The following is a 13,419-nucleotide window of genomic DNA, read 5'->3' as shown; positions in this document are numbered from 1 at the left end:
AGTTGGTTGAATATGTGTGTTAGCTAATTAATTACTTAGAATAAAGAGGTTAGTAGCCGCATCTCACTACGAACAATTTTAATTTGTTATCTTTTATACACCCTCAAATTTTTTCATAGAATTAGAAATATAACCATTAAATTTATCTTACTAGTTACTTTTGAAATTCCAAAACATTAAATTTGTTTTTTACCAACCAAAAAAATAATTCCAAGCATGGAATTATTCTACTTTTGAAACGAACAGTCTACCAAATAATGCCATAATGAAAAAAAAGTATCCAAGGTCATCAAAAGATATAAATGGTAGATAAAACGAAGAGAGCAGTTTTGCTCACCTCCTTTAACTCAGGTGTATGCTCACCTCCCATCTAAAATACTGCCACGTGTTTAAAAAACTAACCATGAGTTAACTATTGTATTTAATTATTTATGATGTTATAATGATGAGAGAGAAAAATAATTTGACAACTCATTTCTTATTTTATCCTTATCTTTTATTACTCAACTTTTTTTTATCACCCGTTAATTTCTCTTTTCTCTTTTATTTAATTATTTCTAATAATTTTTACTTCTTTTGTTTTTTTGCTCTTCTCCAGTACGCTTATAGTATTCAAAAAATCACATCCATTTTTTTGGGTCTTCTCATGTATACACATTTATCTATTTTTTTAATTAATTAAAAAATAAAAATATTCTAACAACACATTTGCAATTCGAACAAAAAACTCATTTGCAAAGTTTAATCTAAAATGTTGGCCAAACAAAAATCTAAAACAACTCATTTACATACATAGAAAATCCAATAAAAAAGTTACATGAGTTAAAAAAAAAAAAATTATGTCGTTGCAACTATTCTTCTTTCTTCAAATGTTGCAACACCTCGGATTGACCTAAGAATTTGTTTAATCTAAAAAGGTCATGTATGAGACAAGAAAGAAGAATTCTTAGGCAAAAAAAAAAAAGTGTTGTTGGATTATTTTTTTTAATTAATTAAAAAAGTAGATAAAATGTGTATACATGAGAAGACCCAAAAAAATTGGATGTGGTTTTTTGGGTACTGGAGGCATACTAGAAAAGAGCAAAAAAAAAAAAGCAAAAATTATTAAATGTATGTGGTTTTTTAGATACTAGAGGCGTAATGGAGAAGAGCAAAAAAACAAAAAAAGCAAAAATTATTAGAAATAATTAAATAAAAGAGAAAATAAAAATTAATAGGTAATAAAAAAGTGAAAAAAAATTGAGTAATAAAATATAAGGATAAAAGTAGAAAAGAGTTGTCAACTTATTTTTCTCTCTCATCATTATAATATCATAAATCATTAAATACAATAAATTAACTCATGGTTAATTTTTTAAACACATGGCAGCATTTTAGATGGGAGGTGAGCATACACCTGAGTTAAAGGAGGTGAGCAAAACTGCTCTCTAAAAGGAAAACGAAAAGAACAAATAGAAAACATTTTTAGTTTAAAAGGTAAACTGGTCATTTAAAAAGATAACAAATCGAAAACATTTTTATGTTTAAAGAAATTTAACCCAAACCCGTAAACTGTATCGGCACAATCTAAGACACTCCAGATGACCATTGTAATTATCCAAACTGGCAGAAAGAAAAAATAGGAAAGAAATCCAATCCCAACCCAAGTGAGTTAATTTGTGATTTACCGTATTTAACGTGGAGGCACGGAGGTGCCGAACCAACTTGTTCGGCAGGAGGCTCGGAAAGAACAAGAGGCGGCCTAACAAAAACAGAAAAACAACAAAAGCCCAGCCTCTGATTGAGTTTATCTAATTAAGTAATTCTCTATCTGATACGAGTATTGTATATAGGACCCACCATGAGCGGCTGTCGCGTGCCGCATTAGGGCGTTTTACACGTGGCACATATACGAATTTCAAGCTGTTACAGCACTCAAAAACAGTGAGAGTGAGGTCGGACTTGGTAAATTTAGCCCCTCCGTGGTCCCCACACTCCCCTCTCCTTTTCTCTCTCTAGGACTGAAACACACAGACTGGCCTCTCTCTCTCTCTAAAAACCTGTCCCTGTTTTCTCTATAAAATACACCTCTGCGCTCTGCCTCTTCAAGGAGAGAACCCAAAACTGAAGGGACACTCTCGCCCGCGCTGCTGCTACTCTCTCTCTCTCAGTTTTCTCTCTCGCTTTCTCGCTCGTTTTCCGGGAAAATCGAGATCAGAAACTAGTTTTCGAGCTTTCTGGTTCACCCTCTTAATCTTCACACAATCAGTATTATATTCCTCTGTTTTCTCTATCACCAACCGTCCCGTCCGGTGGTGTAAATCACGTCCCAAACGGTGTCGTTTATGGTGAAGAAACATAGATCTCACCTGTAGAGTTGCAGTCTCGTTTAAGTTGGATCTAAATCCCGTATTAGTCTCCTAAACAAACTCTCAAATACGGGATTAAAGTTTGATTTCTGAAAGGAGTCGGATTTCTATATAACAAAACCATATTTATTTAAATAAATCATATTATATTTATATTATTATATATTACACTCGGAATCAAATCTACAGACTGGTTCTGATTTCTGAATAATGTTGGCGAGCTCTGGTTCCGTTGTTCAAATCCGAACCACCAAACCTTCCCTCGCATCTCAACTCAATGCCACACCGATAGCGAGGCTCAGGAGCAGAGCTGCGACATGCTCTGCTACCAGGAAATCGACCAAAGCTTTGGCGAAGAAGTTCTTGGGGACCCGATTGCGGGCGCCCGGATCCGAAAGGCTCCACTTATGGCGATCCGACGGTCCGGGACGCAACCCGAAACTCCGTGTCGTGGTCCGGTCCGTTCTATCCGCCGTTCCAGAGAAGCCCCTCGGCCTTTACGACCCGTCGTTTGATAAGGACTCGTGTGGTGTCGGCTTCGTTGCAGAATTGTCCGGTGAAAGTAGCCGTAAAACGGTAGGCATCGTTTCTTTATAGATATCTATATATTTATATATGCGTATGTTAATATAAATTGCTAATATTTACGTGCATGTATTTATCTATGTTTTTTAATGTATATATCATTTTACTAATATGAATTTATTTTTTGTGTTTGTGTTTATGCGATGTTGTAGATTACGGACGCGGTGGAAATGTTGATACGGATGACCCATAGAGGAGCTTGTGGGTGTGAAACGAATACTGGTGATGGAGCTGGGATTCTCGTGGCTCTTCCTCATGACTTTTACAAGGAGGTATTATCTATAATTATTTGGATTCTTTTTTTTTTTGGGAAGAATTATTTGGAATCTAAGCCGAAGGTTTTGGAATTTTTTATTTATCGGTTTTTTGTTTTAATTTTGACAGATATCAATAACATAAAATATCTTTTGGATAGATCATATCCTTTTCAATGCTGAAATTTCCTATACTGTTTTAATTTTTTTCCTTTTGTTTTCATATATTAAACGAGCTTGGTGGTTTTCTGCGAAAAAAGTTTGCTTGTTTGTTATTTTCCCTGTAGCTAAAAGTAAAACAAATACAACATACAAGTTAATTTTTTGTGTTTTTTAATTTTTTTTCGGAAGAAAGTAGCTTATATATTATTGAATTCAAGAATCCCTCCTATTTAGAGTTAGGAAAATATCCACTTAGATTTAAGCTACTTGGACACAATTCATCATTAGGTTCTGTATGCTTAGCACTGATTGTTTTCGAGTTGCTGTTTTTCAGGTTGCCAAAGATGTTGGTTTTGAGCTTCCACCGCTAGGGGAGTATGCTGTTGGAATGTTCTTCTTGCCCACATCTGAGAGTCGAAGAGAAGAAAGCAAAAATGTATTTACAAAGGTAATGCAAAGTTTGATTATTTGTTTGAAAAGTGAATAACTAAAAATGGTTCTGGGTTGTCTCAATCAAGAAAAAATGTTTTTATAAAGGTGATTTCAAGTTTCCGTTGCTGCCTTTGAATTTGATCTATTTTCTGGTCCTATGGTATTTATGGGTATATTTTTGATATGGTCGCAGGTTGCGGAGTCTCTTGGACATACTGTTCTTGGGTGGCGATTGGTTCCAACAGATAACTCAGATTTGGGGAAGTCGGCTCTGCAGACAGAACCTGTTATTGAGCAGGTGTTCCTTACTCCAACTCCAAGGTCAAAAGTTGACCTTGAGCGCCAGGTATTTCTCTTTGATATGCTATAATCTAGATGTATATACATGGAGGATATAAAATGCCCTTGTAGTGATAGTTTTGTTTCGTATTTATCTACTTTTGTAAATCAAATTTATGAGGAATAAACTGGGATTTGTTTTTGAGAAATAAATGGCTGAAGAAATGAGTAGCTTCATTCCCTATTTACCTAATAATGTGGTTATGATGCTGTTCGGCATTCCTTTCAGATGTACATACTTAGAAGGGTGTCAATGGTTGCCATCCGAGCTGCATTAAACCTTCAACATGGTGGTGCTAAAGACTTCTACATATGTTCAATTTCCTCAAGGTTTGTTTTTTTGAGATATGTAGCATATATATATATATTTCATGAATTTATATTGTTCTTGTGATCACTTAATTCACTGTGATACTTGATTTTATGCAGGACTGTTGTTTACAAGGGTCAGCTGAAGCCTGAACAGCTGAAGGATTACTATTATGCTGATCTTGGCAATGAAAGGTTTACGAGCTACATGGCCCTGGTAAATATATAATCCATTCACTTCTTTTCTTTCTCCACTAACTTCATACTCCACAAACAGCATGGGAACAACCAGTAACTGAAGAGATGCAAGGTTGAGGAATGACTTCTGAGGCATTGAGGTTTGAATGATCTCTTAAGTTCTTCCACACCCTTGATTACTAATTGAAATCGATGCTGGATTGGATGCATTGGGTGAGTTGGTAAGAAACCTCACTATCAAGTAAATCATGTTTGCAGAAACTTGATGCAGTGCTCTCTATGATGAGTTGTTGAGGATGAAAATTTCAAATGGGTGGTGAAAAGGAAATTGTGTTGGGTCAAAGTATAGCTTAGGATCTCAATTTGTACTGGCACTGCAGTATACTTTTAACTGGAGTGGCCTGAACACAATTTCATGTGTGTGGTTTTAGGCTTTTAGCTTGGATTTCCGTATTCTGGATAGAGAATATGGAGTTATGAATGACAATATTGGTTCTTTTGATAATTTCTGCAGGTACACTCTCGATTCTCAACAAATACTTTTCCAAGTTGGGATCGTGCTCAGCCTATGCGTGTCATTAGCCACAATGGAGAAATCAACACCCTTAGAGGAAATGTTAACTGGTATGTTTTTGATCGGATAGTTCTGTCCTCTGTAAGTGGTAGGAGTGAATTCTGTACTCTATCTACATTTTTTTTTGTTCAATTTAACATGCCTGTTGAATTTACCATCCTAATATGAGTTTAACATATGATAACATTTCCAAACTTGTTAATAAGCATGTCTGCTTGTGCAATTGATTGCTTGTGTGCCTTATTACTGTCGGATGTTTCAAGATGTGTTTCTGGTTAAGCAATAGTTGTCTATTTACTTGCAGGATGAAGGCGCGTGAAGGACTGCTTAAGTGTACGGAACTTGGTCTATCAAAAAATGAGTTAAAGAAGCTGTTGCCAATTGTGGATGCCAGTTCATCTGATTCAGGTGAATTTATAAAATGCATCCCTACATTACTTAGATACATGGATGAGTTAGTATATGCTTTCTCACCTGATGTGAAACTACAAGAGCTTAATTAGTTATTGGTAGCAAAAAAAGGTCGTATCTAACTGGCACAAATTTGAATCTTCCCTTGTGTAGGAGCTTTTGATGGTGTCCTCGAGCTTCTGGTACGAGCTGGCAGAAGCCTCCCTGAAGCTATTATGATGATGATTCCTGAAGCATGGCAAAATGACAAGAACATGGATCCTGATAGGAAAGCGCTGTATGAATATTTCTCATCTCTCATGGAGCCATGGGATGGGCCAGCTCTTATATCATGTAATATACATTGTATTTTTTTTTTATTTATTTGGATATTTACATCAGTTCTGGGTTTTAGTTTTGTTGTAACAAATAATTGTTGCAGTTACTGATGGACGCTATCTAGGAGCTACACTGGATCGGAATGGACTCCGACCGGGTCGCTTTTACGTCACCCACAGCGGACGAGTTGTCATGGCCAGTGAAGTTGGTGTTGTAGACATTCCTCCAGAAGATGTCTGCAGGAAAGGAAGACTTAACCCTGGAATGATGCTTTTGGTGGACTTTGAGAATCATATTGTCGTAGATGATGAAGCCTTGAAGCAGCAATATTCACTGGCAAGGCCTTACGGGGAGTGGCTTAAGAGGCAAAAGATTGAGCTCAGGGACATAGTTGATTCTGTTCATGAATCTGACAGGGCCCCTCCATCCATAGCCGGAGTTATTCCTGTAATTTTGACTTAACTATTTATGCCAAGCTGTATAAATTTATTTATTATTCTTTGTCGTGATTGATTCTCACTTTGATATTTTTCATTTGTGACTTCTAGGCATCTACCAATGATGAGAACATGGAAAACATGGGAATTCATGGTTTATTGGCACCATTGAAAGCTTTTGGGTATGTGATGTTTGCCCTACCTATGTTAGAGCTTTGTTTATTGTCTTATAATTTACATATTTTCCTCTCTATGCAGCTATACAGTTGAAGCCTTGGAAATGTTGTTGCTTCCCATGGCAAAAGATGGTGTAGAGGCTCTTGGGTCAATGGGAAATGATACCCCCTTGGCTGTTATGTCTAGCAGAGAAAAGCTTACATTTGAGTATTTCAAACAAATGTTTGCTCAAGTTACAAACCCTCCAATTGATCCCATTCGAGAGAAGGTAGTCACTTCTATGGAATGTATGATTGGTCCAGAAGGTGATCTGACAGAAACCACTGAAGAACAATGTCGTCGTCTCTCACTCAAAGGTCCTCTTTTATCCATTGAAGAAATGGAAGCTATCAAAAAAATGAATTATAGAGGCTGGCGTTGTAAAGTTCTTGATATAACTTATTCCAAGGACCATGGTAGGGAAGGATTGGAGGAAACCTTGGATAGGATTTGTGCTGAAGCGCAGGAGGCGATTAAGAAGGGATATACCACACTTGTTCTCTCAGACAGAGGTATTGTCCTGGTTCTTTATATTACCATGAGTTGAAAATGTTGAGTACTTAATTGTAAACTATGTTGTATTTGATTGTCATTCTTCCGTTGTGTAGCGTTCTCCCCAAAGCGTGTTGCTGTAAGTTCCCTCTTGGCTATTGGTGCTGTTCATCAACATCTAGTTAAAAAGCTTGAGCGCACGCGAGTGGGATTGATAATTGAATCTGCCGAGCCACGTGAAGTACACCATTTCTGTACCCTTTTTGGATTTGGTGCAGATGCTATCTGCCCATACTTGTCTATTGAGGCCATCTGGAGACTGCAAGTTGATGGAAAGATCCCACCAAAATCTAATGGTGCAATATACTCCAAGAATGAACTGGTTAAAAAGTACTTTAAAGCAAGCAACTATGGGATGATGAAGGTTCTTGCCAAGATGGGGATATCTACTTTGGCCTCTTACAAGGGTGCACAGATTTTTGAAGCTTTGGGTCTTTCATCAGAAGTGATTGAGAGGTGCTTTGCAGGAACTCCTAGTAGAGTTGAGGGTGCAACATTTGAGATGCTTGCTCGGGATGGACTTCATCTGCATGAGTTAGCATTTCCTTCTCGGGCTTTCCCTCCTGGAAGTGCAGAAGCTGTGGCACTCCCAAATCCTGGGGATTATCATTGGAGAAAAGGTGGTGAGGTTCACCTAAACGATCCTTTTGCTATTTCAAAGCTTCAAGAGGCTGCCAGAACTAACAGTGTGGCTGCATATAAAGAATACTCAAAGCTCATTCATGAATTAAATAAAGCCTGCAATCTCCGGGGTCTTCTGAAATTTAGACACACAGAACAGAAAATTCACTTGGATGAAGTAGAACCTGCCAGTGAGATTGTTAAACGATTCTGTACTGGGGCTATGAGTTATGGATCAATATCATTGGAGGCACACTCTACACTGGCCATTGCTATGAACAAAATTGGAGGAAAGTCAAATACAGGTTTGCCTCTGAAATCTTTATTACGTTAATTTGTACCTGCTCATATGCTTGATAATATGAACATGAACTGTTGCATTTTTATATTTATTGATAATGAATTATTTTATTTGTTTTCTGAAGGTGAGGGAGGCGAACAGCCCTCCCGTATGGAGCCTCTTCCTGATGGTTCAAGGAATCCAAAGAGGAGTGCGATTAAGCAGGTTGCAAGTGGAAGATTTGGAGTTTCAAGTTACTATCTTACGAATGCTGATGAACTGCAGATAAAAATGGCTCAGGTATCTATATAGATACTACATATAAGCTCTAATGCACTGTTTCTTGGCTTTTTATTTTCATTTTTCCTATATTATTATGTTAATGATTCCTAGAATTTAAATATAAACTGATTTTTTTGTTCTGTGGATTATTAACTTTTGCCCTTGTTGCACAGGGTGCCAAGCCTGGTGAAGGAGGTGAGCTTCCTGGGCACAAGGTTGTCGGAGACATTGCTGTTACCAGGAATTCTACTGCTGGTGTGGGACTTATCAGTCCACCTCCCCATCATGATATCTACTCAATTGAAGACCTTGCCCAATTAATTCATGATCTTAAGGTATGCTCCCTTGCTATGAAGGCCCTATAAACTGTTTCAGTGCTCCTCTTCCCCTATTTCACTCCCTTTTTTGGATGGATGATATTGCCTTTGCTGACTTATGAAGCAAATGCATTTTAAATTTGTCTCTTAATCTGTTCCATTTGATCTGTAGAATGCTAACCCGGCAGCTCGAATTAGCGTCAAGTTAGTATCTGAAGCTGGTGTGGGAGTAGTCGCTAGTGGAGTTGTGAAGGGGCATGCTGACCATGTTTTAATCTCCGGACATGATGGAGGCACAGGGGCCTCTAGATGGACTGGCATTAAGAATGCAGGGCTTCCATGGGAACTTGGTTTGGCTGAGACCCACCAGACTTTGGTTGCTAATGACCTTCGTGGCCGCACAGTTCTCCAGACAGATGGCCAACTAAAAACTGGAAGAGATGTGGCCATTGCCGCACTTCTTGGTGCAGAAGAGTTTGGGTTCAGCACAGCACCCCTCATAACTCTTGGCTGCATTATGATGCGGAAATGCCACAAGAACACCTGTCCCGTTGGCATCGCAACCCAAGATCCAGTACTTCGTGAGAAGTTTGCTGGAGAACCTGAACATGTTATTAACTTTTTCTTTATGGTAGCAGAGGAGGTGAGAGAGATAATGTCACAGCTTGGTTTCCGAACTTTAAATGAGATGGTTGGTCGTTCAGATATGCTTGAAGTTGATAAAGAAGTGACAAGAAACAATGAGAAGCTGGAGAACATTGATCTCTCTCTGCTACTTACACCTGCTGCAGACCTTCGGCCCGAAGCTGCTCAGTATTGCATCCAGAAACAGGACCATGGTTTGGACATGGCTCTTGACCACAAACTAATATCTCTATCCAAAGCTGCAATAGAAAAGGCTCTTCCTGTATACTTTGAAACACCAATCTGCAATGTCAATCGTGCTGTTGGGACAATGCTTAGCCATGAGGTGACCAAACGTTACAACATGGCAGGGCTTCCTGCAGACACTATCCATATAAAATTCAGTGGAAGTGCAGGCCAGAGCCTTGGAGCATTCCTCTGCCCTGGCATCACACTTGAGCTTGAAGGTGACAGCAATGATTATGTCGGTAAAGGATTGTCAGGTGGAAAGATTGTAGTTTATCCTCCAAAGGGAAGCAAGTTTGATCCAAAAGAAAACATTGTTATTGGTAATGTAGCTCTTTATGGTGCCACTAATGGGGAGGCATATTTCAATGGAATGGCAGCAGAAAGATTCTGTGTTCGCAATTCGGGGGCTAAGGCAGTTGTTGAAGGTGTTGGTGATCATGGTTGTGAGTACATGACAGGTGGCACTGTTGTTGTGCTAGGGAAAACTGGCAGAAATTTTGCCGCTGGTATGAGTGGTGGTGTTGCCTATGTGCTTGATGTGGATGGGAAGTTTCAGTCTCGGTGCAATCCTGAGCTTGTAGATCTTGATAAAGTTGAAGAAGAAGATATTATGACCCTTAGGATGATGGTACAGCAGCATCAACGTCACACAAAAAGTCTGTTAGCCAGTCAAGTACTGGCTGATTTTGACAATCTTCTGCCTAAGTTTATCAAGGTTATCCCCAGAGAGTACAAGCGTGTTCTTGCAAACATGAGAGAGGAAGCCACCAAACAGGCTGTGGAGCCTGATGCTGAAGAAGCTGATGAACAAGACGAGGAGGTGTACAAGAAAGATGCTTTTGAAGAACTTAAGGAGTTGGCAGCTGCATCTTTAAATGGGAAATCCAATCAGGTAATTGAATTTTTCACTCTTAAATTAAAAGAAAGAACCTGCCTCTCTATCTATGTCTCTCTGGTCTCTGTCTCTGTCTTTGTGGGACTCTTTCTTTGACTGCTGGTTGTTTTTCTTCCTCCGTGCGATGCCAATGCCAGGAATATCTGGAACCTCAATTCTCTGAACTTTGTGGTGTTCACATGGTTTTCTGTTGTCACTATTGGAGAAAGTTTTCATGTCATTACAATCGTACTTGGTTCAACATTTGTATATAGAAAAATTGATGACTTGGAATTTTCTGGTAACCTCTATGGATTGTATAATCTAGAAGGACCTGATATGAGAATTGAAATTTGCAGATGGTAGAAGATGCTGAAGCATTGAAGAGGCCTACTGAGGTCACTGATGCTGTTAAACATCGAGGTTTCATTTCTTATGAGCGTGAGGGAGTTCAGTATAGGGATCCTAATGTTCGTATGCATGACTGGAAAGAAGTTATGGAGGAAGGTAAACCTGGCCCACTTTTGAAGACGCAGTCAGCCCGTTGCATGGACTGTGGTACTCCCTTCTGCCATCAGGTAAGAATTTGTATGTTTTTGTTCTTTTTGTTGCTAGTTATTATGTAGTTTCTGGTTATGGATGCTGCTCTTATAAAAATTGCAGGAGAACTCTGGGTGTCCTCTTGGTAACAAAATACCCGAGTTCAATGAGTTGGTGTACCAGAACAGGTGGCATGAAGCATTAGACAGACTTCTTGAGACAAATAACTTCCCTGAATTTACTGGTCGAGTTTGTCCCGCACCTTGTGAAGGTTCTTGTGTTCTTGGTATTATTGAGAATCCAGTATCTATTAAAAGCATTGAATGTGCCATCATAGACAAGGCTTTTGAAGAAGGTTGGATGGTGCCACGACCTCCTCTCAAGAGGACTGGGTATGCTTTACTTCTCAGCTAAGAGTGATTCTCTTTTGTATCGTCTTGTTAGGATATTAAATTTATTTTCATGTAGCACTGTTTTTCCAGTGAATGAATCATCAATTTGATTTGTTTATAATTACAGGAAAAGGGTTGCAATTGTCGGAAGTGGGCCAGCTGGTCTAGCTGCTGCTGATCAACTAAACAGAATAGGCCATACAGTGACGGTGTATGAGCGTTCTGATAGAATTGGAGGGCTTATGATGTATGGTGTTCCTAATATGAAGGCTGACAAAGAGGATGTAGTTCAACGGCGGGTTAACCTTATGGTCGAGGAAGGTGTTAAGTTTGTGGTTAATGCTAGTGTTGGAACTGATCCTTTGTACTCGCTTGATCTCCTTCGAGAGGAGAACAATGCTGTTGTTTTAGCAGTAGGAGCGACAAAACCAAGGTAACTCGATAGTTGGTAATGCTGTAGTGTTTTGTTCTTTCTCTATCCAAGTAATTATCTGAATATGGTTATAACAGTAGTGAGGCTTTTGGTGCAGGGACCTTCCCGTACCAGGGCGAGAGCTGTCAGGAGTACATTTTGCTATGGAATTCCTTCATGCAAACACCAAAAGCTTGCTTGATAGCAATCTTGAGGATGGTAACTATATTTCTGCCAAAGGCAAGAAAGTTGTGGTAATTGGTGGAGGTGACACTGGCACTGATTGCATAGGAACATCCATTCGGCATGGCTGTAGTAGCATCGTAAATTTAGAGCTTCTCCCAGAGCCACCACGAACAAGGGCTCCAGGAAACCCTTGGCCACAGGTTGGATTATGATGGTTTCTTGTTTATTCTTAACTTGCTCTTGATGGGATTATGATTGCACGTTAAATTTATTACATGTCAAGAAGTTGGATTTGCCTTGTTTGCATTTGTTGAAATATGTGACTGAGTTTTGTGACATTGTATGCATGTTATTAGACGTCTTGAGTATTTATTCCTTTTATTTTGGGTTTGCAGTGGCCTTGTATATTCCGTGTGGATTATGGGCACCAGGAAGTTGCAGCCAAGTTTGGCAAAGATCCAAGATCTTATGAGGTGCTGACTAAGAGATTTGTGGGAGACGAGAATGGGGTCATGAAAGGACTTGAGGTGGTACGTGTCAAATGGGAGAAGGATGCCTCTGGGAAGTTCCAATTCAAGGAAATTGAGGGCTCCGAGGAGATACTTGAGGCTGACCTAGTCCTACTAGCAATGGGGTTCCTTGGACCTGAGTCGGTTAGTATTTTTAATTGTGTTTCCACTTAGATCTTCAAAATGATGTCTTGCAAGTATGGAAATATATTTTGCTCACTGGTTGCTTGTTTCGTTTTCCAGACGGTAGCAGAGAAGTTGGGCTTGGAGCGTGACAATCGCTCAAACTTCAAGGCGGAGTATGGTCGCTTCTCAACCAATGCGGATGGTGTCTTTGCAGCTGGGGATTGCCGGCGTGGTCAGTCCCTGGTGGTGTGGGCAATTGCAGAGGGACGGCAAGCGGCTGCACAGGTTGACAAATTCCTGTGCAGGGAAGAAGACCACACCAATAGTAATGGGAGCCATGAGGTATTGAAGAAGAGGCATCAAGATTTTAGCAAGACACATAAAGACAGCGGGAAGCACACCGTAATGACGTAGATGATATGATCATCAAGATTTCAATTAGAGAACCAAGACAGCAAAGCTGCAAGCATACAGTGATACAGATGGTGGAAGGTTTTCATTTTCGTACTGTGATGCACACAGAAGGATTTTTCAAATTTGATTGTCTCATGGATAACCCACTCAGTGATGGAGCTGAGGCCAAAGGGACTGCAGAAGCAGGAGGTGGCTTCTCATGGGATATCAAGCCTTTTCAATTCTCATAAAGTAGTTTTGGGCGGAGCTGGGTATAATAGATTTCAGATTATTTATTTGTTTATAGTTTTACCCGGTCTTTTAGCGTGGTTGTTTTAAGGAATAATGTACAGTTTTGGTTCTTTACCAATGATTTAGCACCATAACATTATAATATATATGGGAAATTATCATGTTATGAACAGAATCATATCCTATTTATGGGAAATTCTTTGCGAAGAGCAATCCGAGATCAAAAG

At 39.2% G+C, this 13,419-nt stretch overlaps 1 protein-coding gene across 3 annotated transcripts; it reads left to right on the top strand.

The window, feature by feature from the left end:
* Nucleotides 1-2,094: 2,094 nt before the first annotated feature.
* GLT1 (NADH-dependent glutamate synthase 1) lies at nt 2,095-13,399 on the top strand. Of its 3 annotated transcripts, XM_086238804.1 has the most exons (22): nt 2,095-2,924; nt 3,086-3,205; nt 3,684-3,797; nt 3,975-4,127; nt 4,350-4,450; nt 4,550-4,646; nt 5,142-5,251; nt 5,506-5,609; nt 5,766-5,945; nt 6,034-6,377; nt 6,479-6,549; nt 6,626-7,095; nt 7,192-8,061; nt 8,182-8,336; nt 8,492-8,653; nt 8,808-10,400; nt 10,742-10,960; nt 11,046-11,314; nt 11,442-11,747; nt 11,845-12,112; nt 12,308-12,565; nt 12,665-13,399. In XM_086238804.1, exons 1-22 carry the CDS (start codon nt 2,559-2,561, stop codon nt 12,959-12,961), a joined length of 6,627 nt encoding a protein of 2,208 aa, XP_086094930.1. In that variant the 5' UTR covers nt 2,095-2,558; the 3' UTR covers nt 12,962-13,399. The 3 variants fall into 3 exon arrangements, with proteins under 3 accessions (XP_086094930.1, XP_086094931.1, XP_086094932.1); XM_086238805.1 differs by lacking the exons at nt 2,095-2,924; nt 3,086-3,205; nt 3,684-3,797; nt 3,975-4,127; nt 4,350-4,450 and adding an exon at nt 4,707-4,840 and having other exon boundaries at nt 4,564-4,624; XM_086238806.1 differs by lacking the exons at nt 2,095-2,924; nt 3,086-3,205; nt 3,684-3,797; ... (1 more) ...; nt 4,350-4,450; nt 4,550-4,646 and adding an exon at nt 4,747-5,044.
* Nucleotides 13,400-13,419: the final 20 nt, after the last annotated feature.

Source organism: Dryas octopetala, chromosome 3, assembly GCF_963921425.1.
Source record: "Dryas octopetala chromosome 3, drDryOcto1.1, whole genome shotgun sequence".
NCBI classification, from domain to species: Eukaryota; Viridiplantae; Streptophyta; class Magnoliopsida; order Rosales; family Rosaceae; genus Dryas; species Dryas octopetala.
Note: the sequence above shows the minus strand (reverse complement) of the source record. Positions and strands in the feature narration are given on the sequence as shown.

Coding starts and splice junctions, on each gene's coding strand:
- GLT1 (XM_086238804.1), top strand. CDS start 2,559: ATGTTGGCGAGCTCTGGTTCCGTTGTTCAAATCCGAACCACCAAACCT. Junction 6,550..6,625: donor GCACCATTGAAAGCTTTTGG/GTATGTGATGTT, acceptor CTCTCTATGCAG/CTATACAGTTGAAGCCTTGG. Junction 11,748..11,844: donor GTAGGAGCGACAAAACCAAG/GTAACTCGATAG, acceptor CTTTTGGTGCAG/GGACCTTCCCGTACCAGGGC.